The 24984-nt window shown below is 47.7% G+C and overlaps 1 protein-coding gene across 5 annotated transcripts in view; it reads left to right on the top strand.

Annotated features, from left to right (window-relative positions):
- Positions 1–23288, top strand: part of SPTBN1 (spectrin beta, non-erythrocytic 1) — a 196068-nt gene extending 172780 nt beyond the window's left edge. For all 5 annotated transcript variants that reach the window (XM_057558641.1, XM_057558643.1, XM_007190016.2 and 2 more), the window contains 15 exons: positions 88–177; positions 350–628; positions 1298–1428; positions 2656–2860; positions 3244–3618; positions 7213–7457; positions 8604–8742; positions 9553–9637; positions 11448–11644; positions 12748–12860; positions 13564–13627; positions 17940–18178; positions 19400–19573; positions 21079–21121; positions 21952–23288. In XM_057558641.1, coding sequence (XP_057414624.1) covers positions 88–177; positions 350–628; positions 1298–1428; positions 2656–2860; positions 3244–3618; positions 7213–7457; positions 8604–8742; positions 9553–9637; positions 11448–11644; positions 12748–12860; positions 13564–13627; positions 17940–18178; positions 19400–19573; positions 21079–21121; positions 21952–22170 — 2598 coding nt within the window. In that variant the 3' untranslated portion in view covers positions 22171–23288. The remainder of the gene's footprint in view (positions 1–87; positions 178–349; positions 629–1297; positions 1429–2655; positions 2861–3243; positions 3619–7212; positions 7458–8603; positions 8743–9552; positions 9638–11447; positions 11645–12747; positions 12861–13563; positions 13628–17939; positions 18179–19399; positions 19574–21078; positions 21122–21951) is intronic.
- Positions 23289–24984: the final 1696 nt, after the last annotated feature.

Raw genomic sequence — 24984 nt, 5'->3', positions numbered from 1 at the left:
CTCCCTGCTCTCCCCTCCTGCCCTCGTTTGCATCAAATATTTGTTCTTTTTGAGGGGCCCTGACCACCTATTTACAATTCCTTCCAGTTGTGGGTTGGAGAGAGGATGCCTTTGGCAACTTCCACGGATCACGGCCACAACCTCCAGACCGTGCAGCTGTTAATAAAGAAAAATCAGGTAAGCGTGTCTGCTGGGGCTGGCTCCTCCTGGTGGATCGGCGCCACGCTACGAGGCGGTGAGCGGGAGAGCTCTGAGGGCTGGCGGTTCCTCCTTGGCCCCCGCGGCGCCGCGCAAGCAGCGAGCTGCCGCGGCTTAGCGAGCCTCCGGCGTGTGTGCCCTGCTCCCACAGACCCTGCAGAAGGAGATCCAGGGGCACCAGCCCCGCATCGACGACGTCTTTGAGAGGAGCCAGAGCATCGTCACGGACAGCACCCTCAACGCCGAGGCCATCCGGCAGAGGCTGGCCGACCTGAAGCAGCTGTGGGGCCTCCTCATCGAGGAGACGGAGAAGCGGCACCGGCGGCTGGAGGAGGCGCACAAGGCCCAGCAGTACTACTTCGACGCGGCCGAGGCCGAGGCGTGGATGAGCGAGCAGGAGCTGTACATGATGTCCGAGGAGAAGGCCAAGGTGAGGCGGGGGGGCCGAGCCCCCTCCCCCCGGCCCTGCCGCCGGAGAGCCTCAGACTCAGAGCCTGAGCTTGTGGGCCGCGGGGGCGACGTCCTCATGAAACGTGTCGTTGCCGCCTTGGTCGTGGGGGCAGTGTGGTGCGTACCGGTGGCTGGAACCTGGCTCTTTGCCCCTCGACGCAGAATTTTCTTGTCTGAATCCCGGTATTGTCGTTAAGACTGGATTCATCATGCCCTCCGCTTTTTTAAATAGAAATTTGCCAAAGTCTGTCTTTTACAGTATACTAGATGCTTTTGTTTTGAGACAATCTAGAAGTATTTGAAAGTATTCTCACCAGAATGCTGTTACCTACATCTGTTAGACCGTGGAGAGTGTTTCAGCCAGCCAGGATGCACTAGGTTTGCCTGGGCTTTACCTTATACTTCAGCGGGTCCCCGTCACCCTGCGTCATCCTCACGTCCGTCTTTCAGAGGCTCCCACGGGCCAGTCCACATTGATGCTCATGGAGCGCTCCGTGTTCCAGCGCCCATATCACACGTGTGGCTTTTTTCTTTCTGCCAAGTCTTCCTCCTGCCACACCACGCAGTCAGCCGGGCGCCCCTCTTCCGTGGGGTTTTGGGTCAGGGGTGGGGGCACGGCTGTGGTTGTGACGGCCCCCTCTCTAAGCAGGATGAGCAGAGTGCCGTCTCCATGTTGAAGAAGCACCAGATTCTAGAACAAGCCGTGGAGGACTACGCGGAGACGGTGCATCAGCTCTCCAAGACCAGCCGGGCCCTGGTGGCCGACAGCCATCCTGAAAGGTGAGTGCCGTTCTGTGAAGGTGAGACTGGCCTGTCAGTTCCTCCCCAGTCAGGGCCTCTTGCTCGAGTAACTGGTAACGTAGATCTTTGGGAAGCATTTTTAAAACAGACCCAGTAGGCCTGTGCTGAACAGGAAGGGTGCACGGTTACATTACAGGAGCTCACTCTTGCGGGTTGATTATCTCCTGCTGGCCAAGCCCTATTGAGAAGATTATTGGTGTCATGCGTCAGAAGTACCGATTAACTTGCATGGATATATAGGTGATAAAAGCACCTACCCTTGGGTTTAAAAGTCATCCAAAAAAAAAAAAAAAGTCATCCAGTTTAGGAAAGTAATTACTAGTTTTAATAGAGCCATGGATAAGGATACTTGGACCTGTAAATTAAAAGGGCTGCCGGGAGAAGAAAATGATGCCGCCTCTGAACTCTTATACATTGAGTCTTGAGAATGCCTCAGGAATAAGAAAAAGGAGTGTGTGGTACTCCTGCCCTGTTACAGACCAGGCTTGCACGCTCACTTCAGTGGCAGTCATTTTAGGCTTTCTCTGGAACTGCCTGTTACGGCTCAGACAGACAAGAATCGGCTTTGTGTGTTAACCAAGGCAAGTTGGAGATGAGGTCAGTGGCTGGGTTGGTACAGGGGTCCTTCAGGTGTTTGTGATCAGGATTCCCAGGGAAGTGGCCTTCCTCATCTCCCAAGGACAGGCATCAATAAGTCCTTGTCTGACTGCTTTCATGCTGGAAGACTGTCATTCTGGGAGAAGTTGGAGGGAGGGGGACGGATGCTGCACCCCCAGGACCCAGGAAATGGGAGCAGCAGGGCCCACCCTCCTGGCAGAGAAGAGCATGCAGCCCAGAGAAAGTCAAGGTGTGTGCAGACAGGGATGTTATCTGTCCCTTCGACAGCATGGCACCTGAGAACGGATCCTGGGTTAACTTCTAATGTCAGAGGAAATCCTGACATACGGAGCCAGCAGTGCAGAGTGTTTCGATTTCTCTCCCCTCCCTCCGTCATCACGGTCAGGATGGCCTTTGTCCTTGATTACTGTGTTTTGTTACACGTTGGCTCTTCATTACTTGAGGTCAAATTTCAGAGTTTTCTTTTTTAGGCTAAATAGGTTAACTTGAAGTTTCCTTTGAGAAATGTTGTAGAACGTGATCTCTTGGCATTTCTCCTCATTTACTGTCCCCCTGAAGAACATGTCCCCCTCATCTCGCCCCCCGCAGTGAGCGCATCAGCATGCGGCAGTCCAAGGTGGACAAGCTGTATGCGGGCCTCAAGGACCTGGCGGAGGAGAGGAGGGGCAAGCTGGACGAGAGGCACCGGCTGTTCCAGCTCAACCGGGAGGTGGACGACCTGGAGCAGTGGATCGCCGAGAGGGAGGTGGTCGCAGGGTCGCACGAGCTGGGGCAGGACTACGAGCACGTCACGGCAAGTACCGCGGGCAGAGCCCGGGCGGTAGTGCGGCGCGCGCGGGCTGTGGAAGGCCCCTTGCGTGCCTTGTCTGCGAGCGGAGAACGCACCCCAGACTCGAGCCAAAGATGGCGGGGTTTTGTTTCAGCTTGACACTTTGATCACCGGGCGGCTTGGGGGTGGTTGAACCTCTCTGCTGCGCCCTGTCCTCCTCTGGTCGGAGGAGATGGAGCCCGTGCCTTACTCGGCGGCAGTGAGCAAGGAGGAAGCCTGATTGATAAGAGGCTTTGGAGCTGAGATCTGTTAAGTCAGGCATTTCTCTCCAAAGGACATTCGCGTGATCAAGAAATAAAGTGGTCACAGTAGTCTCACTGATTTCTTGGTGCTCATCCCTGTTTCAGATGCTACAAGAGCGATTCCGGGAATTCGCCCGGGACACAGGGAACATTGGGCAGGAGCGCGTGGACACGGTCAATCACATGGCAGACGAACTCATCAACTCTGGACACTCGGATGCCGCCACCATCGCCGAGTGGAAGGACGGGCTCAACGAAGCCTGGGCTGACCTCCTGGAGCTCATCGACACGAGGACACAGATCCTCGCCGCCTCCTATGAACTGCACAAGTTTTACCACGATGCCAAGGAGATCTTTGGGCGCATCCAGGACAAGCACAAGAAACTCCCCGAGGAGCTCGGGAGAGATCAGAACACAGTGGAGACCTTACAGAGAATGCACACCACGTTCGAGCACGACATCCAGGCTCTGGGCACTCAGGTGGGTGAGGCGCTGCCCAGCGATGGTGGCAGGGGTTCTTTCCGTACAGCGTCTTTGTGCCTCTCTGAGCATCTCTCTCCATTCCTTGGCTCCTCCAAACATGCCTCAAAGAATTGCCCAAATTAAACGGACATGTGTGTGCACACACACACGTATTACACATATTGTTGTAACACTCCATTTGGGAGAACTTACCAGTCCGTAACATTCTCAGTTTGCCATATTTTGCAGACACTGTTGGATGAACAGTGTTTATGATTAAAATAAACAACCCAGACACATACACAAACATTGACAAGTTTTAGGCCTTCTCAACAAGAATTTGAATTACGTTGGCATATCCATCCGGAATAATTTCCAAAATGATACCTCATTATTTTCCATCAACCAGAGTCTGAGTTATATATTGGAGAAGAGAGAAAACAAGATTCTAACGTTTTACTATGCCCGGTCTTCCCCTCCCCCCTATGAAGTGGTTAACACTAAGACTTTGTTTAAGAGCTGTCTGGCAAAGTGATAACAATACAACAGTAACGATCTGTAGTATAATCACTCTCTAGTTCACACTCTCATTCCTGCACAGTTTACTGCTTAGTCTTATGTCTATTAGATGAAAAATAAATTGTATCTGCCTTTTTCCTTAAATTTCAAGATCTTAGAGAAGTAGTCCGTTTTCTTAAAGATATCAGCCCTGATGATATCAGGAGGTTTGTTTTTACCTTTTAGAAGCACATCGGTGGTCTAGTGCAGGGGTTAGCAGACTTCTGTAGAAGCCCAGACAGTACAGATTTTTGGTTTTGTGGGACATACAGTCCGTTACAATTACTCAGCTCCGCCATCGTAGCATAAAGCAGCCACGGACAATCCGAAAGTGAAGGGCGTGGCTGTGTGCCAGCAAAGCTTTATAAAAACAGGGAGCCCACATTTGCTGGGGGCCAGCCCCTGATCTAGTGTGCCAGCCTTCTCTAGTGTGCTTTGTTCTGTGGAAGGACTGCTGTTGTCTTCCCCTTAATTTGCCCCTTCTAGAAGCAAAGGTAGGTCACAGCTGGGGCTCCATTCACGTTAAGTGGCTTCCCCTTTTCCATCCTGGAGGTAGAAGGTGTGGGGGGGATAATTTAAGAGATTTGTGGAGTGGCTGAGGGTCTGCATCAGGCAGAATTTAAAAGCGCCCACCATGCATTGTGCGGGTTTCGAGTCTTTCCTTCACGGCTGGCGGATTCTCCATTCAGAAGCTTGTCAGCTTCCTGTTCGGTGGCTCTCACTGCGTGTAAGGCCCTGGAGCACCATGTGAGCGCGTAAGGATCCTGAGCTGTGCACTTAGAGCATGGCCACCAGAGAAGGGCCGACCCTGGCTTGAATTGAGCCTGTCACGCTGTATCGCTGCAAGTTTAATTTCCTTCCTAAGCTTCGGTTCCCTAATGCTTTAAGGACTGCAGTGTGTATTGTTACAGTTTTTAAAAAGCTTAAGAGAACTTCTGGAATGCCTGGAAGCCTTACTAGCAGCAGGTCTTTCCTCTGCACCTGTAAAATCATTTACTTTTAGAACTTCAGGAGACTCCAGAGATGGTAGAGTTGCTCCTTCATTTTTTTTTTTCCGTTAAATCCCTTCACTTTGTGAGGCTCAGAGAGATGCAGGAACGTCCAGGGCAGGAATCTGTTCCGTCAAGCCTGATAGTCTGCACCTCACCATACCCGCTGGGCCAGGCCATTTCAGCCACAAAAGTATGCATGCCCCTCCTGCAGTTAGAGCAGAAGGGAGGGCTCTCGGTGCAGCCTCCAGAAGCCGATGGCGTTTCCTCCTTGGCTGCTTTACTCTTAATGCCAGCTGACCCGCCACCATCCTCCATTCTGTGCAGGAACAGTGGACATGAGGGAACCTGATGATGGTCTGCAGTGACTCCTCAAAGCAGTAGTTAATTCTAGCGGGAATTTCTGCTTTTGCTCTCCTCATCTACCTTGTTTGTTGTTGTGAGAACAAATTGAAAACAGCTAGAGGCCCAGGAAATTTTCTTTTTCTTTTTTTTTTTTTTTAACTTGTTTGGAAAGATTTGGTTAGTCACATAGGAGATAAGCTTTTCAAATAATTTCCTAGGAACTTGCTTATTGTCATTTGAGTTAATACCTGAGCCATATTTAAAGAATGTTTCCAAAAGTCTCTTAGGATATGGGAATCAAATCACCAGGGAAACCAAACCCCATTGATTCTTCTTTGCATCTCTTGCAGAAATTTGTTTTTCCTTACCTACCACCACCTAGAGCCTTTTGAGTGATCAGGGTCGGTACACCTCCCCGTAAGCCCCAGTGTCCATCCCCCCCGTGATATTTGTCCACATACTCCCCTCACGGACCTCTGAAGGCTGCTATCATTCAGGCTGGCTGTTGTCTTCAGACTTTGATCAGTAAATGAAGATTGAGTGTGCGCTCCCCATACGTGTGTATTTTAAATTAGATGTTGTGCACGAGTATGGCATTACTAATATGTACTTTATATAAAACATAAGAGAAGGAAATTTTTGAATACAAAATAAGCCACGGTTATTAGTTTCTCTTGTAAAGGTGTATCTGCCCTCCACCACCACCCTCTCCCCCAACAAAAAGGTGAAAGCCGTTTCTTGTTTTTTTCCCCTTTTTTACACAGAAAATATTGATATTATGTACACTCTCTGGGCTTTGCTTTCTCTACATAGCCGTCATCTTGGAGTACTTCTCATATGAGTACACAGAGCCCTTCCGCATTCTTTTTCATGACTGCCTGGGAGCCTCCTGTATGAATGTGCCATTGTGATTTAACCAGTCCCTCATGGACGAACAGACACTTTATTTTCAGTCTTTTGCATTTACAGACATTGGTGCAATAAATAACCTTATGTGTATTTCATTTCCTAAAAGTGCAAGAGTATATGTAGGATAAATTCCCCACAGTGGAATCATAAAATCAAAGGGCACACGCATTTATAAGTTTGGTGGGTACTGCCTGTGCCTGCTTGTAGGAGCTGTAACCTTTTGTCCCATCAGCAGTGAATCAGCTCACTGACACATACATCATCAAGCTTGATTTTTTGCCAACTAGGAGATGACAAATTACAGTATCTCCATGTAGCATATTTTCATATGACTCATTGGCATTTCTTGTTCTCCAGAGTTTTTATTGAAGTTTGGCTGGTTAAGATTTTACCTTCTTTGGCATCAGCATTTTTAACTACATTAAATGCTGCTTTTTTGTTTTTCACGTTGGAATGTGCCGTTGTGGGAGCTCTTACAGGTGATACATACATTGTTTTCAACAGCAACATCACATAGCTAATGGAAAAGGTGTTTTCAGAATGAGTTCTTGATGGCAGTTTCTCATTCCTGATTTAAAACAACACCATCTGTACCATGCAGGAGCAGATTAGGTGTTTATTCTTTACTGTATCTGGGTGCATACCGTGTGTTTCTGTGCCGTCTTCACATCCTGGGCCACCTCCAGGGACCTTTCTCGACCAGGGCTCCCATCAGCGCGAAGGCAGAATGGTGTGCAGAGGGGGAGCGGGAGGCCGGGTGGTGGCGCGGAGGCCCAGCTCTGAGCCGTCTCGTCTCCTGGCGGCTTCACAGGTGAGACAGCTGCAGGAGGATGCAGCCCGCCTCCAGGCCGCCTATGCGGGCGACAAGGCCGAGGACATCCAGAAGCGGGAGAACGAGGTCCTGGAAGCCTGGAAGGCCCTGCTGGACGCCTGCGAGGGCCGCAGGGTGCGGCTGGTGGACACGGGGGACAAGTTCCGCTTCTTCAGCATGGTGCGCGACCTCATGCTGTGGATGGAGGATGTCATCCGGCAGATCGAAGCCCAGGAGAAGCCACGGTAACGCTGCCGGCTTCCCGGCTGGGCCCTGCCCCAGAGCTTCGAGGCCAGAGCTGGGGCGGGGAGGGGTTTGGGGGGCGCCGCCGCTGTTCCACTTGTCTCCTGCACACGGTTGTCAGGGAACGAGGGGCCCAGTGTAGTCGAGCCCTGTGGAGCCCTCCCCATTTCTCCCCGACCCTGTCACCTGGGTCCACGCTCACCCAGGCCCTCCTGCTCTCATCTGTGGGTCTCGTGCCTCAAAGCAGCCGCATACCTGGGACCGGACTAGCTCTACCTCACCGCTGGCATGAGATGGCTTTTCTGAGTTCTTTTTCAATGTCTGTCAGATCAAAAACCACTCTATCCCTTTTCAGACATATTACTAAAGGTGCCTCTTACACTCAGCATCTGCTTTAATGGTGTCTCGGGATTCGTATTTAGTATTTGTTCTGTGTCTTCTCTTTGGCCATGTTTCATGCAAAGCGGTGAAGAGGAGCTAGTGGGTGTACAAGCAGGGACATATATAGCCTCCTGTTCCCCACTGCCGGCTCCAGCCCTCACCGTAACTGAGAAATGGACTGTGCCCCAAAAGAAGAAATACGGTTATTATATACATGAGGCAGTTGTGTTTCCTTAGGTCAGGACTTCCCAGTCAGTCGGTTTTGATGGATGAGACCTTCTCACGGCTCTGCCAGTCGCTGATTGCTTGGCTGGTTCCTGCTCTGTGTGTCTTCAGGTCTAAATAAGGAGACAGTATTTGCTGCTCTTTAGAACACACACGTCCTGAACCTTGGGCAGCTAACTCACGGGGGTACAACTGGGAACACCTGTACCTTCTTGAAGAGTCTGTACCTTCTTGAAGAGTCTGAAGTGCATTTCAAAGTAAAAGGTTGAACAGAGATCCAGTGGTTTTTCTGGTCTCCACCTAGAAAAATTGTTTAAGCGCACACACAAAAATAAAAGTAGCCGTATTCTCAGCGTTAGGTTGTGAAGCTGTGCCTGAGTTACACCATCGTTGTGCTGCAGCTCAGTGACCCAGCCTGCGCTCAGACTGTGAATCAGATACTGTGCCGCCAGTTTCCTTCAAATTAATTACGTGTTTTGAAACCTACACATTTATTTGAAAAGCTTGGTCTCCTAAAGGAAGTATCGTTTGTGTAATTTTAGGGATGTGTCCTCTGTTGAACTATTAATGAATAATCATCAAGGTATCAAAGCTGAAATCGATGCTCGTAATGACAGTTTCACGACCTGCATTGAACTTGGGAAATCGCTGCTGGCGAGGAAGCACTACGCATCAGAGGAGGTAGGATGCCGCTTCGCTTTGGGGCCCCTGGGGTGAGCGCAGCTGGTGTTCAGATGTACAGTGACTCACTCTTGTGAGCGTATGAGTATACACACTTGTGTGTGTATGTGTGTGTGGGCATATATAGACACACACACACAGAAATCTATGCTTACATTCACACACACACATGCACACACTTATATGTGTTTCAGAGCTCCTTGCTTCTTTCCTGTATGTGTAGAATAAGACAGGCAAGTCTCTAGGTGTAGAGCCAATCAATCCATGGCACAGAAGACAATTTTTGAGGGCCTCTGGTCAAGGGTTCGTCCTCTCTCACCTCCTCCATCAGTTCTCGAAGGTGCCACCCCTTCTCTGTCACCTGTGCCCTAGATCTGTTTGCTCTTTAGTGGATGGTTGCTAAGTCGAGTTGGGATGCTGGTGACACAGAGGTGAGTGGTTACCAGTGTGAGGCCTCCGAGAGCTCAGGGCTTTGCCCCTCTCACCGCCCCCCGCTCTTAACTTGAGTGTGTTCGCCACAGGGAGCCCTGGAGTCTGGAGGGGGCTCAGTGCATTGTAGGCCTCCTCACGACAGAGCAGCTTTGGGTGGAGCCCGGCCTTCCTCCCAGCCCCTTCTGGAAGGAACGTCGCCATGCTTTTCTCTCCTCTCCCAGTACGCAGATCGACTGAGCAGTCCTTAGATCTTTCCTGCCTTAGTGGTGGTCTCTACATAAAAAGTGTTTTTCGTAGATGAAGCGGCCCATCAAGGGGCAGACTAGGAGGATGTGATCTACTCTATTAAGATGTCCTTGGGGTCCTCTCTTCTCACAGATCAAGGAGAAGTTACTGCAGTTGACGGAAAAGAGGAAAGAAATGATTGACAAGTGGGAAGACCGATGGGAATGGTTAAGACTGAGTAAGGATGTACCTAATCTCTCTGCTCTTTTTGGGTCCCCACTGAAAGCAAGCCTGTTTATTTACCTGCTTTAATTGATTTGATATGATGTTATCTCTTAATGATTTTTGGAGTCTTTCTGAATGCTGCTTTTTTAATGTCCTATTTCACCATTTCCTGCTAATAAGTATTTTTAAGTAGTTCCCTGTGACATATTCATTATCTTTCATCTCATGATTGACCTCAGTGTTGTGAGTGTGTAGGAACAGCGTGGGGATGACAGGATGTGGCATCCCTCTGGGAGAGTGCAGACAGGAGCCCCTTCTCCTCCAGTTATCTTTAAGAAGAATTGTTACCGTGGAGTCAAGAAGATGGAAAGTTGGCTTGTTAGGTCTTATGAAAGCTAACAACGATAAAGATTTTGCAGTGAACCAGGCATTATTCTAAGTGTTTTATATGTTTTTCTTTATTGACTTCCCACAATAACCCTCTGAGGTAGATTCTATTTTTAATCTCATTTTATAAAGGGAATATGTGAGCTAACACAGAGTTTACTTTATAATATACAGTATTGGGAATAGCATTTATGATTGGTATGAACTGCAAAGGTAGCCCAACTGAAGCATTATTTACCATACTTTGCCATTCTGTGTTTGGGGCTCCGGGCTCTGTCCTTATATTATGTTATATAACCTTATTCTCAGGCACCAGGAGTGCTTTCTAGAAGCAGAATCCAAGGGGCCTTTTCTGAAAGGTGTGTAAGAGACCTAGTGGAGGCATCTCAATTCTTTTGAAAAAGAAATCCCACTTTTGATCATTGTTTGGATGAGGATTTGGTCTGTAAATTTTGCCAGATCCCAGGGCAGGTTCAGTTCAGTTCAGTTCAGCAGAACCCAGATTACACTCCACTGTGAACTAGGCACCAGGGTGCATGCTGGGCACTCCTGATGAGGTGACAAGTTTCTCGAGCAGTGGGGGCATCTTCTTGTGCCGTGTTGGAGGCCGCCGGGGTGACACCAGTGCTGCCCGCAATCTTGATTTCTTACCTGAATGACCCCAACCTTTGCTGCTTAAGGTATAATGAAAATGCCAGCCATAGCGCAGGCAGAGCTGAGGTCTGGCCTGCCTTCTCACAGCTGCAGTGGGTGGAGGTCATGCTGTGTTTCCTCACGTGTGGAGGGACAGAACGAATAAAGCAGAAGCCTTAGCCCATACTGTCCCTACTTTCCATACTGCCTCCAGATCCTTCCCTGCCTCTCAGCCCCCCAAAGTAAAACATAGCACTTCCACCCGAGAAAGGGTGATTGGTGAATGGCTCTCCCATCACGAGTAATCTGGTTATATGTAGATTGTGAATTCTTCAGGGCTCTGAGGCTTACCTCACTGAAGTAGGGCTGAGTGAGCAGAGCATACCTCCTGGCCCTGCATGGCCGTATAGTAGCCACTGCCCACATGGGGCTCTTCAGAACTTGCAACATGGCTGGTCCAAATTAAGATGTGCTCCAAGTATAAAATACATGTCGGATTTCAAAGACAGAAGAAAAAAAAGATGTAACACAACTCAGTTAATTTTTATACTGATTACGTGTTGAAATAACAGTTATATCAGGTGGTCTAAAATATGCATTTGAAATCAACTTCACCTGTTTTTAATGCGGCTGCTGGGAAGGTTAAAGTTGTACACGTGTGGCTCACATGACGTTTATGTGGACAGCGCAGGTCTAGACTAGACTGTAAGCTGGTTGTGCTGGCAGCTGCCAGCAGAGGGCAGCGCCACCCCGAGCTGCCAAGTCACCCTGCCCTCCACACTCACTCTTGGCTCCCTGTGCAGTCTTGGAGGTCCATCAGTTCTCAAGGGATGCCAGTGTGGCCGAGGCCTGGCTGCTCGGACAGGAGCCCTACCTCTCCAGCCGAGAAATAGGCCAGAGCGTGGACGAGGTGGAGAAGCTCATCAAGCGCCATGAGGCTTTTGAAAAGTCTGCAGCGACCTGGGACGAGAGGTTCTCCGCCCTGGAAAGGCTGACGACAGTAAGTGGGCCCTGGGAGCCGGGGTGCTCTGCCGTGGTTCCCGTGGGCAGCCTCTCCTTCCTGCTCACCTTCTAGGCTAGGGAGCTCAGGTCATTGCTCTGATTTTAAAAGCAGTAAGGATCTTCCTGCAGTTGGTTTTCTCTTGGTACAGGACATGGGGAGATGGTCCAGGGCTCCTGCCCCCTCAACCACTTGCTGGGCACCTAGGTCTGTGGTCACTTCCTGTCTGGGAATTGATCGATTGGGATTTGCTTTTCTCTTTTGATCTACTTTTCTTCCTGTATCTCATAGAAGCCGTGGTTTCTAGGGAGCATAGCCTTACAGTTTTCTTCCGATTTCAGGATTAGAATTCTCATCAAGCACTAGTAGCTCAATCTTAGACCACTGAAAACTCTCCCCAGTCCTGGTAATCTCTTCTGCCAAAATAAAGGCCTTAGAATAGGCCTTGCTCACTGGTGTTTTCTCTCCCAAGACACTTGCACTCCTGGTGGAAAGCTGATTCTTTATGGTGTGCTTCCCGATTTCTACAGTTGTGGGCATCTAAAATGTACCTGTACACGTGTGTTAAAACGGAATACTTCTGGTACATGCATATTGCTCATGAAATGGCTTAGTTCCAGTTAGTCTGTTTCGTGGCTTTTTTTAATGTGTTATTGGGGCTTGGCTGAACCTGAATCCCTACCGCAGCACAAGAAGCCTCTGTGGGAATTATTGCAGCTCTGACTCAGTGGTGTCTGTCTGATCTCTGATGAGAAGTCCAGCACGGACCCTCATGCTCAGGTGCTTTCTTCCTCAGCAAAGTTGAGAGCTGCAGAGTTCATTTGGAAACTAAACCCGATGTCCCAGGGGCACACACAACTCACAGGGCTTCTGCCAGCCCATAGAATGGATCTGTTTCATCACTCAGACCTCTGTTTCCTGTGGTTTGAGGTTGTAGCTGCAGTTCTTAGGACCTTAATGAGATTTTGCTTAGGATGTTAGAGCTTCTGGTTGTCCCACGTGATCCAGCGTAGACCACTCAGACAGGAGGGTTTGCCTGGAGCCCTCTCCTTAAAAGAGGCAGAGTCCGGGGCTCTGCCACACATCAGCGTATTCTCCCTCAGTTGGAGCTACTGGAAGTGCGCAGACAGCAAGAGGAAGAGGAGAGGAAGAGGCGGCCGCCTTCTCCTGAGCTGAGCTCGAAGGTTTCCGAGGAGACCGAGTCCCAGCAGCAGTGGTGAGTCACGGGCAGCCCGCCCACTTCAGTCTCAGCTTCAGTGACAAGAGGGGTTTAGGGAGCACACTTTCCAAGCCCGTGCTGATGTGCCCTTCCTGTTAGTCGCTTCCGAAGACTCCTGAGACTCTCTCTGTACAGTCACCCCTGGATAGTATTTGAGGACAGTGACTTGTCCACAGTCACGTTGCTGTGTTGGTAGCGGAAGTGGAATGTCGACGGCAGCCATCTCTGCTGTGCACATGTGTGTGTACACACACACACACTTAGAATTTCCACATGCGTAAATGGATGGAGTGAACTACCCAGATTTCAGGCCAGTGATTGTGTGGTGATGCTTTCTGAAAGTTCTGGGTGACTTTCACACGAAGGGCAGAAATTACTCTGTATTTCTGAAAGGCTGATTATTTAGCTGGGGTCCAAGCTCCATGACAACCCTGAATGCCACCTTTATGGGCAGGGATGCCTGTGGTCTTACTCTCTATCTAGAGTCAATTTGAAACACTTAAAGAGTTTTTAGAAAGAAATCACGTCATGTGAAAGAGGGCTGCATATGTTTTCCTGAGAGAGGGGCTCTAATAAAGTTGACTTGTGTTCTCCCCCGTCTTCTTCTCTTTCTCCTCCTCTTTTCTTCCCCCCTCCCCTCCCTCCTTCCCCCTTTCCTCCTCTTCTCTCCTCTGTCTTCTTTCTCCCCCTTCCCCAACAGGGATACTTCAAAAGGAGAGCAAGTTTCCCAGAATGGTTTGCCGGCTGAACAGGGATCTCCACGGGTTAGTTACCGCTCTCAAACCTACCAAAACTACAAAAACTTTAATAGCAGACGGACAGCCAGTGACCAGCCGTGGTCTGGACTGTGAAGTTCGCTACCATTTGTCAAGAACCACTCTTTCCAAATCCTGTTGGTTTGACCTTTTGGCTTCCACTTCACCCACAGTGTTAAAAATTTTACTTAATTCATAGCCTTCCTTGGTTTCATATTTGTTTGCGTTTAATTCATGTTTATTTGAGTTTTTTAACTGATGGATGCTCAGTTGCCTGAAAGCAACATACGTATTTTTTGTTTATTTATCGTGAGCTTTTTACTTTATTAAGATTTTGCAGCGAAAGCCTTACGTGAGTAATTGAAATTAAATGAGATTACAGCAAAATGAAGAAGAAAACTAGAATCTGACAGGTATGACACATCCAGTTATACTAACAGGGTGCAGTCCTGCACTATACGTAGCCCCCTTTACAGAGTTATTAACCTGCAATAGTTCACTAGGAATTGAGGAGGGAGACTTCCAGTACTAAGATTAAAACCTAGAGTCAGCTGTGTAACATTCCATAAAGGATGCATTCATTTATTGAAAATGATAAAAAAAAAAAAAAGTTGAATCTACTTGGGAGGGTTTTTTAAACTTTAGGCGCAGAATCTGAACGGTTTTGAGACCCTCGGATCATTTATTACTTTTTTACAAACCAGGTCCTCTCTTTATTTTTTTCTGCCAAGTCCTGAACTGAGAATTGTAGGCTCGCTTGCAGCAGATAATGCAGCCAGCCTCAGGAGTCAGGGGCCCACTGACTGCTGCCACCACCTCTGTCTGGGTCACCGCCGGGACGTGGGGTGTGGCAGGTGTGGCAGCGCTTCTCGGCCCGTTGGGGAAGCCCGCCTACCAGACTTCCACGCCTCTCCGTTCAGTTGATGACTTCAGGGTGTCAAACTGTTTAAATTTTTCAAACACATGGAACAAAAGCCATTCTGGTTCACCCTGATTACTTGAACGACGCACTTGGGGGAACCACCCCGGGAGCTGTTGCCTGCCTCCAGGCTCCAGAAGTCCTTCAGTGTCTCTGTAGACAGAAACTCCGTTGTATGTCATGTATGGATCTTCTGATTCATTTTTCGTTTTCCTCTGACCTTTTGTGACGCTCTCTAATAAAGAGTCGTTTAGGATGACATTTATCAGACCACCAGCAGGGATTTGAAAATGTCTTAACAGAAATTCTGTTCACCAAACCAAGCCCATATTACATCAAAGCCTTGTGAGACATTCACTTGCTCATTTGCCATATTTAGATGTTAGTGGAATCAGAAAACCTGTTTTGATATGTGTTCTCCATGAGTTAAGTCTAATTTGTCTTTTCATTTCATGATGCATGTCTTTTTTTTTTTTCTTTTGTCAGGATAACATCATATAGCATCTTGTTTGTTGTTTCCTCATTTCTATGTACATATCTATCTACTTGCGACCGTAGATGGGTATATAGATAGATGCCAAGCTTCTTATGTTCTGGGAGTAGTATGCACCATTATTGGGTCTCTGCCTTAAAACACACCAAAATTCATTTTAGAAAAGAAACTACTGCTTCATCTTTGGTGATTAGGGAGCCCTGACGTGTGTTTCTGGCTCCAAATGATATGTGTCATTGATCTATATGTATATATGTGGTGTGTCCATATATATATGTTTAAATTTTGTATCATGAGGACTAATACCCAATTTTATGCCTTTCGTATTCAGAAGACCAAAAACAAAACAAAACAAAACAAAGCCACATAAGCACACAGGAAAGGAGTGCTGTGATGCTTTCGGCATTTGTTCTCATGCCTATTTTTATCTAGATTTTTAAATTGTAGCTTGCCAGACAAATTTTTTTAATTGTAATTGGATTGTATCAGAAGAAGAAAAGCTCTTTTCATTCTTCTGAGTTACGGTGCAGAGACTCAAGTTAATGAACTTGAAAATAGTGTTGCTTCTTGCACTTAGAAAACCAATCAGGTGTCCCTTGTGCTACTAGTTGTCACGTTGCATTTATGTTCACCTCCTGATTGAAATATTCTCAGGTGTACGCAGCCACTAATCGCTAAAGAGAAGCAACGTGGGGTGGGGGTAGGGGTGTATCCACATGTACCCACTGTTTGGTCACAGCACTACGATTTGCTTTTGATGTTTGTCTCTAGTGGCGTGTTGTCTGTTGGCATGCTTAAGCACATGTCCATTAAAATTCATTTTGTTCCTTTTATTTTCCTTGTTTTCTTGGTTAGTGATTCATTTGCATAAACATTAATTATCTCTGCATACTGGTTTGGGGTTTTCTCTTTCCTTCTAACTCTAAAGAAAAAAATTTTTGCTGCAGAACTTCCCCCAGAAGGGGCTTCCCCTGGCCGTCACCTACCTTGAAGTTTGACCAAGTGTGATAAATTTTAGCCTTTTTCCAGTAAACATTCCCCTATCCAGGTCACTGCTGTCACTAGCAGTTTTTGAGTCACACCTGCAGCACTAATTTTTTTTTGTTTAACCTGGTTTCTATAGACACTAACCCCATGTCTCCCTGGACTCATGCCTGGCACAGGCCTTCCAGACCGATCTCATACTTCCTCCCAACCAGAAGTTTCCTGAAATCTCACACTAGAACAGATGTGTCAACCTTAAAATCCACTCACTTAGTTTTGACTCGGGGGTTTTGTTTTTTTTGGTTACTATTTCCCCTTTGTCTCTCCTTTAAAAGGGAAAGGCAAGAGAGATATTTAAATAGCATATTTCTTATAAGCACTGGTCGACAGGCTGTCACTTGCAAGGCCAGGATAATCACCATGCATCTCCTCCCTGTGCCTTTCTACCCTAAGAATCCTTTTTCCACGTTGCTGTGTGGATAAAGGGTTCTAATCACAGACACCCTTCAAGTGCGTAGCCTCTAGTCTTAACCTTAAACCCCCGCTGCAGACAGTGATCGTTTGTATAGACAGAGTATAAACTTGACTCCCAGCCCACCACTTAGATAAGGCCCAACAGAGACATCCCAGTTCCTGGGAGTTGACATATCGGATGTTCAAGCGGTGGTAGGCAGTCTCCCCTTGATCCTGTTGAGGTTGTTGCTGCTAATTTTGCTGTCACCTGGTTCTGGGCAGCAGAGGTGGGGGACGTATCTAATGAGCGTGCCGTTGACACCTCCATGTTTGTCCGTGTACGAAGGGTGCAGGTTGTCTGTAATCCACTAAAGCATCAGCCACACCCAGCTTTAGTAACTCGCTAATCCCACACCCTGGGTGTATCAGCCAGGGACCGCTTCAGTTCATGGTACACAGTTGATGGCACACAGGCTGAAAGCGATAATGAATGGAGACCCTACTGCATTTCCCAAGCCGCAAAGCCATGAGGGTTACAATATAAATGAGCTTGGGAAGGAACAGCTCCCGAAGACGTCTCCAGCCCGAAGGGTCAGAGCCGCTGGAAGCCTGGCTGTCTGGGCTTTCTCGTCTCAGTGCAGCAAGGCACCGTGATCAACCAGCACGTGATGGGGAAGGCCCTGGTTCTGTCTTTGTTTGGGGGTAAATAGCTGTGTGGTGTTGAGTGACTGTGATTGGCTTTTCCAGCTCCTTTAACACAAACTACAACCCACTCACGATACAACTTCGGCAGATGTGGTTAAATTGATGTTCGTTGACTTGCCTCATTTCCTTCCAGCTCTTAAGTTCCAAAGTCTAACGGGGATGGTAGATGTGAAATGCATGATTGCCGTCCTAATTTCTGCATGTGTTTATGACGATGTGTCGAGGGGTGGTGGGAGGAGAGCCGAAGAGCATTTTCAGAAACCAAAGGTCTTTCTTGTCTGACTTTGGGGGAATGCCGTGTAGTACTGATAGAGTTGTCTATCCATCTGTTTGTGAATGCCCTTTCGCTTCAACTTCCAGCCCTTCTGGTGGCGTCCTTGGTTGTAAGGTGGCTGCTGTATAACGTCCACTCTCTCATATTTTAATATGTGTGATTGTTAACTGCTGTCCTTTTGTTTTAAAGTAACCATAAGAGGAAATGATCTGAGTTCTATTAGAGAAAATGGATTGATCAGAGGAACAGAGTGCAGTAAAACTCATCCTGGCATTTCGCTTTTCTCATTTCCCCGTAAACGGGCGGGTATTAATCCATTCCCACCTTCTAATGTCCTTGGTGTCCAGCTGGCTTTGTGGGATGTGCAATGGTTTTACTGTACTGCCTCGATCTGTGCCAGGCATTTATACACAGCCACGTGTGCGAGTCAGAGCGTATGTGGTCACCCCCGGGGCTCACGGGGTTAGCTGAACGGCCTCTCCGCTGTCCCTAGATGGCAGAAACGGTGGACACGAGCGAAATGGTCAATGGCGCTGCAGAACAGAGGACAAGCTCGAAAGAGTCCAGCCCCGTCCCCTCTCCCACCTCCGAGCGCAAAGCCAAGACTGCCCTCCCGGCCCAGAGCGCTGCCACCTTGCCGGCCAGGACCCAGGAGACGCCTTTGGCCCAGATGGAAGGCTTCCTGAATCGGAAGCACGAATGGGAGGCCCACAATAAGAAGGCCTCAAGCAGGTAACAGCACAGAGGCTGAGGCGGTCCCGGGGGAAGTCGGCCCATTAAGAGGTGGAGGTGGGCCACTCTTGATCGAAAGGGGAGTGTGTGTTTATGTGGTTGATTTGTTCTGTAGCTTCCCGGGCATTACATCCTTCTCGGGACTGACGTTGGGAAGTGGGAGTAGTGTGCTTTTTTATTCACCGAGAGAAGGAAGAGTTAAGTGTGTGTGGGAACAGCAAGAAGAGGCCTTAGTAGTTCCTCCTGAGAAGGAATACTGCTAGATTGAGGTGGGGGAGTCTTCCCTAGAGTGAAATGATTTCACTGTTGTTTCCCTCCTGGGGGATGTTTTAAGACATTCACCATTTCCCCTACCTTATCTCCATATCAGTCTTTATACTCGTTATCTCCCAGTAGCCCTACTTGTATTATCTCCATTTTACAAATGAAGAAACTGAGGCTCTGGAAGGTTAAGAAAGCTCACTCTGTGTAGTGACTTAGTAAATGGCACAGCTAGGGTAAAGCTCATCTGACTCCACAGCCTGTGTGCTTAACCAGTAAACTAAACTGCCTGGGACCACCATGTACAGTTGCACAGGTTGTACACTGTACAAGGGAATCCCATCTAAGAGCTGCCATCCACATTGGGGACATTATAGATTTATTTGTTTATACAGGCAGGTGGCAGTAAAGTGTCTTGTTCTAATAAAAGCAGTATAGTAGGACAGTTTGCCGTACCCTGGGGGAAAGGCTACCTTTTTCTAATTCAGCCAGTGTACCCTAAGTGCTAGTGGCCCTGGGTCTGCCTCCCCCTCCCTGTCACATTGCCAGGCCACTTCATTACAGAATGAAGCTGAGGTGGAAGAGCTGCTTAAGGACAGGCATGTTTCCAGTAAGGAGCTTGGCCTGTACCCTGTTACCACAAGAGTGTACCAAACACCAGCAAAAGTCTTTCCCGTCAGAGCCAAGAGTACCTTTATTTAATGAAAGAGGGCACTGTGGTTTTCTTCAAACTCAGAGTGAGAAGTGGCCCTCAAAAACCTGCCACTAGCAGTACGTGTCTTGTCTTGGGAGTCCACAGAGGAATTCTGTTCCATTGCGTATTTTTAGCAGGATTTAGGAAGGGCCTTTAACAGGGGATCATGCCATGTTGTGTGAGGATCGTTTTCGTGTTAATCAGACCCTTAGTTCTTGAGGGGAGTGTGGAGCAGAAACTTGAAGTTCCTTTTTTTTACTGCTCAGGTCCTGGCACAATGTTTACTGTGTCATAAATAACCAAGAAATGGGTTTCTACAAAGATGCAAAGACAGCTGCTTCCGGAATTCCCTACCACAGCGAGGTCCCTGTGAGTTTGAAAGAAGCCATCTGTGAAGTGGCCCTTGATTACAAAAAGAAGAAGCACGTGTTCAAGCTAAGGTGAGCGTTGCCAGAGAGTGGGTGTGTGTTTATTTTCACTCTGGGGGTTGGTTTTCTTAGATAGATGCTGTGACCAGTTGATTCCTCTCCTCTGCCGTTTAAAAAATCACCGACAAAGTGACAAACTGGATAGGCACACGTCTTGGTTAGGATCTCTGGGCTCGGTGGCCGGTTAACGGCACAACTGAACATGGAAGAAAAGGAGCTTTCCTTTTTATAAGCTGGAACTTAGTGTTTCCTGAGACACGGTGAGCTAGTCACTTTTCACAGTTTAAGGGGAGCTTAGAAAAATAGTTTCCCCGTCTTTGCAGCTAATCCAGACCCAGGAGATGCTGTTCTTTGCTCATGACTTATCTGGAGATGGGTCAAGTGAGTCATCCCGGAGCCAGGTGGAGACAAACAGGAAGGGGCGGGTGCTCCCCTGACTCACCCAGCAGATGTTCCAGACGCCTCTGGAACCATTCAGTTCCAAATGTCTCTACCCTGTAGAACACATACGACTCCCAGCAGAGTGGATCCAAGCTCTGAAGTTCTGCTTGTACTTGGGAATGGGCAGAAAAATCCGTTTTTCTTTTAAAAGCGTGAAAAGCAAACATGTTAGTGGTTAGGACGATACTTAGTCTGATACTAACTTGATCTGTTGCTTTGGGATTCGAAAAGCAAACTTTGGTCCTCAGTTACACGTGAGTCTCATGCCAGCTGGACGAGGCCAAGGACCGCAAATGAGAGCAGTTCAAATGGGGCGATTCTTTGAGCCCTGGACGGGCACTGGAGGCAGGCCCCAGGGACCTGGGACGCTTTACACGCTGTAAGACCAGGCGCGGCCAGCCTGGCACCCACCCTGGCTGCACGCCCACTTTGTACTTCCTTGATGCGGCTTCAGAGCGTCGGGATGTCGGCAGAGGGCACTTACCTCCTCTGCACTGGCAGCACCCGCTTCCTCTGGACGCAGCAGAGAAGGAGGGGCCCTCCCAGCCAGCGTCCTCTCCGTGTCACAGCGATAGCCTGGCCAGGGCAGTTTCTCTTGTTCTGAGAGGTGTATAAGAAGAGAAGTCTAGGAGAACTTTTCTGGGTGTCAGTTCAGAAAGCCTGGTATTTGTTAATGTGGGGGATGTAAGTCCAGTGGCAGAATTTCAGGAGGGCCCGTGAGTTTTAAAGAGCTTTTTTCTGTGTTCAGTTTAGAGCAGTGATCGGTCATCCCAGTGGTCTTTGCCACAACAGATCCAGGTGTTGACATGTTCGGAGCTTTTTGGATCCTTGCAGTGATTGAAACACCCATGTTACCTGTGCATATTGGCCCAATTATGTGGCTTCTTGATGCCCCGGGGCGCGGCTGCTGGGCCCGTGCAGGGCCCCCGGCACGGTGGGCGACGTGTGCAGGGTTCTCACGGGCATTTCTGGTGTGATTCCTGCGGCTTGCTTGTATCCCACATGAGAGTTGGGGGATTTTTTTTTTTTTTTTCCTTAAGTTATATTGTGACTGAGTTTCTTCCTTCAAATTACAGACTAAATGACGGCAATGAGTACCTCTTCCAAGCCAAAGACGATGTAAGTTTCTAAGTTTCATTTTTTTTCAAATACTTAGAAGTTTGCAAGTGTTGGTGGCCCGATGAGCTTTATTTATGGTGTTCTTCACATAAGTAATGATCCAGTGGTGGCTTCCGTCCTCTGGCCTCCACGGTCATGAACGCTGGCAGGTGTTCGGTTCTCCTGTATCTTCTCAGAGGCAGTGAATGTCATCTCGCCGTCCTCCCGCCGCGGCAGGAGAGCTAGCGCAGGGTCCCTTCAAGTCCACGGAGGAGACCTGTGGGTGAAGCACAGGGAGCAGGTCCCAGGACTGGGTGTGGATCCTGCAGCCCAGCCAGGAGCCTCCCCGTTGCACCCACTGCGCCCCGCTGCCTTTAACCAACCATTGCATGGCTGTGCTCCTCCTTGAGAGGAGAGAGGGTCGGCCGATGGGAAAACAACACGTATGCAGGGCTTTAAATTCGAAAAAAGCAACTTCTGTTAAATTTATACAATGTTATGCGTCAAATATATTGCAGTTTAAAAAAGGAAAAGAAAAAGCACCTTCTAGGGTGGGACCTGACACCCTACTGTAGACCTGTCTTCCAGCTCGTCCACATTTGTTAGGGCCACATACTAGAGTGAGGACCTTCAGGTACCGTAAACCGAATTCTGGTGAGCGTTCAATCGTGTTCACTCCTGTCCTGACAAAGCAGAGGTTCGTTTGGGAACTGCTTTGCCCTCTCAGGCAGACACACCGTTCCCAAGCCTTCCAGCCCCCAGAGGCTCACACAGTCACCCAGGGGGACTGAAGAGCGTCTCGTGCCCGTCCCTCTTAGTTGAGTCTCACCTGTGTCCCCTCCTTCATCCAGGAGGAAATGAACACATGGATCCAGGCCATCTCCTCTGCCATCTCCTCCGATAAACACGAGGTGTCCGCCAGCACCCAGAGCACGCCAGCATCCAGCCGGGCTCAGACCTTGCCCACCAGCGTTGTCACCATCACCAGCGAGTCCAGTCCCGGCAAACGGGAGAAGGACAAAGAGAAAGACAAAGAAAAGAGGTTCAGCCTTTTTGGCAAAAAGAAGTGAACTCCTTTCCGTCACCTCCTGCCCTTCTCTTAACCTTTTCAGTGAAATTCCAGCATGCAAGCTCAGAACCAACACATTACTCTCTGTGCCTAAATGTTCCTCAATGTGGTTGATTTTTTTCTTTTAATTTATAGAGCATTTCTCGGGGGGGTGGGGTGGGGAAAATACACCTAAACACTTTATCTCCAAGTTACAAAAAAGCTTGAGGTGCAGAGGGAAGACCAGATTTTTTTAAACGAAATTATATAGATTAGATCTCAATATTTAAACTGTTCCTCAATTTTGTGAGGCTGTGTTGGAAATAACCCGCCTCTAGTGCTGTTGGTATGCAAGGCAGCGGTGCTTAAACAGTATTTCCTGTGCTCACCACAGACAAAATGTACCAAGTTCCCAACACCATTCTCTTCCATTTACTTCCAGTGGTTACCTTGAGTCTTGACTATTAGAAGTGCCCACGATGGGTCTAACCTGGAATAAACAGATTGTGTATTATGATCTCGCTGCATCCACAGTGCAGCTCCATTGTTAACTCTACAGACCAAACCATTTGTATCTGGCATCACTTACTAACACACGACATGCGGCTCTTCTGCATCAACCTGGACGACGGTTAAGAATGTTGGGATCCAAGAAGGAATAGAAAACTGATACTGTTTTAAATAATCTGTAATTTCAATTTTTTTTTTTTTTTTTTTTTGCTGAAATACATTATATTGTATGTTTGAGATAATTCTAGTACAAAGTATAATAAAACTAGATGTATAATAAACCCTTTAAATCATTGGTAAGTGTACAAGTGGAACTGAAGCATTTACTGGACAAAGTCCTGTTACCCTAATGGTTACTTGCTTGTGCGTTGCCACACTGTGTTATAATTTGCTTCATTACCTTGCTATTTGATACATAGTGTGCATTTCTCTGTCACTGTAACGATTGTAATGACAAATTTTCATCTTACTGCACAATCAAAATGGCATTGATAGGAATGAACTCCAGAGGCTGGGCCTGAGCAGGGAGGTGGTCACTCAGGCCCGGTGCTCAGTCGTTATGACCTGTACCTCTCGACTTTTGCCCTCTCTGTTAAATATATGCTATGTCATTAAATGCTTTTAAATCTAGCATGGTGGGTAATTGTTGTTTTTCCTCTCCTTGCATGCACGCCATGTAGGGAATTTGCGAAGTGAGAAATAGCAAACGGGAAACATTAGACTGTCCATCTGCGTTCCTATTTCGCATTCTTGTGCATGTCTGGTACCCCAGCTTTGAAAGTTACAATAAACGGAGTAATAAATATGGAATGTTTTGCAGCTCTACATCCAGATTTTATCTTCTATTTATGAAAAAGTTATCAGAGAGCTTGCTAAACCTGAGCTCTGAGGCAAGGGTTAGAAAACGTTTTCAGTAAATGGCCAGAGATAAGTAAATGTTTTAGGCTCTGTAGGCCGTACTCTCTCTGTTGAAACTCTGCCATTGTGTAATACAGAGGCAGCCATCGATGATACGTAACCAGTGGGCACGACTGTGTTCCGGTAAAACCTTATGTGTGGACACAGATTTGAATTTCGTTCAATTTTCATGTGCCACACCATAGTCATTTTTGATTTTTTAAAAACATTTAAAATGTAAAATCTATTTTACACAGATTGTACAAAAACAGATGACAGGCCAGGTGTGGCCCGTGGGCCAGTTTGCTGATGCCAGCGTAGGATCGTGGGTTAGAGACGTGTGTTGTACTTGTCCTAGTTTATCTGTGTGTATCGACTCCGTACCACTTGCGTGTTTTCTTACATAGAGTAGCAATGGGTGCTAGTATTATAGACTTTTCAGTAGTTTATTCCCCAGAGGACATGCCTACCATGACATCAGTTCTGGGCCTCACAGCTGACTAGCATCAGGGCTTTCTGTTACCCTCAGGTGAACTGAGACCTCACTGTTTATTCCCCCTACCCCCACCTACACCCCCCAAGCACCCAAGGCCATTTATCTCACCATGACACTCCCTTGCCCTCGCCTTACTCAGGATTGGAATCAAGTTGTTCAATTCGCAACAGGTGAACCTCTGACCAAAATGTTTACTTAAGAAAAAGCATCTTAGAAAATAATCATGATTAAACTACAATGAGGTATCACCTCACGCCAGTCAGAATGGCCGTCATCAAAAAATCTACAAACAGTAAATGCTGGAGAGGGTGTGGAGAAAAGGGAACCCTCTTGCACTGTTGGTGGGAATGTCAATTGATGCCGCCACTATGGAGAACAGTATGGAGGTTCCTTAAAAAAAAAACTAAAAATAGAACTACCATATGACCCAGCAATCCCACTACTGGGCATATACCCTGAGAAAACCATAATTCAAAAAGAGTCATGTACCACAAAGTTCATTGCAGCTCTATTTACAATAGCCAGGACATGGAAGCAACCTACGTGTCCATCGACAGATGAATGGATCAAGAAGATGTGACACATATATACAATGGAATATTACTCAGCCATAAAAAGAAACAAAATTGAGTTATTTGTAGTGAGGTGTAGAAAGTCAGAAAGAGAAAAATAAATACCGTATGCTAACATATATGGAATCAAAAAAAAAAAAAAAAAGGTTCTGAAGAACCTAGGGGCAGGACAGGAATAAAGATGCAGACGTAGAGAATGGATTTGAGGACACGGGGAGGGGGAAGGGTAAACTGGGACGAAGTGAGAGAATGGCATTGACATATATACACTACCAAACGTAAAAGAGATAGCTAGTGGGGAGCAGCCACGTAGCACAGGGAGATCAGCTCGGTGCTTTCTGACCACCTAGAGGGGTGGGAT

This window comes from Balaenoptera acutorostrata, chromosome 12 (genome assembly GCF_949987535.1).
Source record: "Balaenoptera acutorostrata chromosome 12, mBalAcu1.1, whole genome shotgun sequence".
NCBI lineage: Eukaryota > Metazoa > Chordata > Mammalia > Artiodactyla > Balaenopteridae > Balaenoptera > Balaenoptera acutorostrata.
The sequence above is the reverse complement of the archived record's forward strand: the minus strand, read 5'-3'. Positions and strand labels throughout refer to the sequence as shown.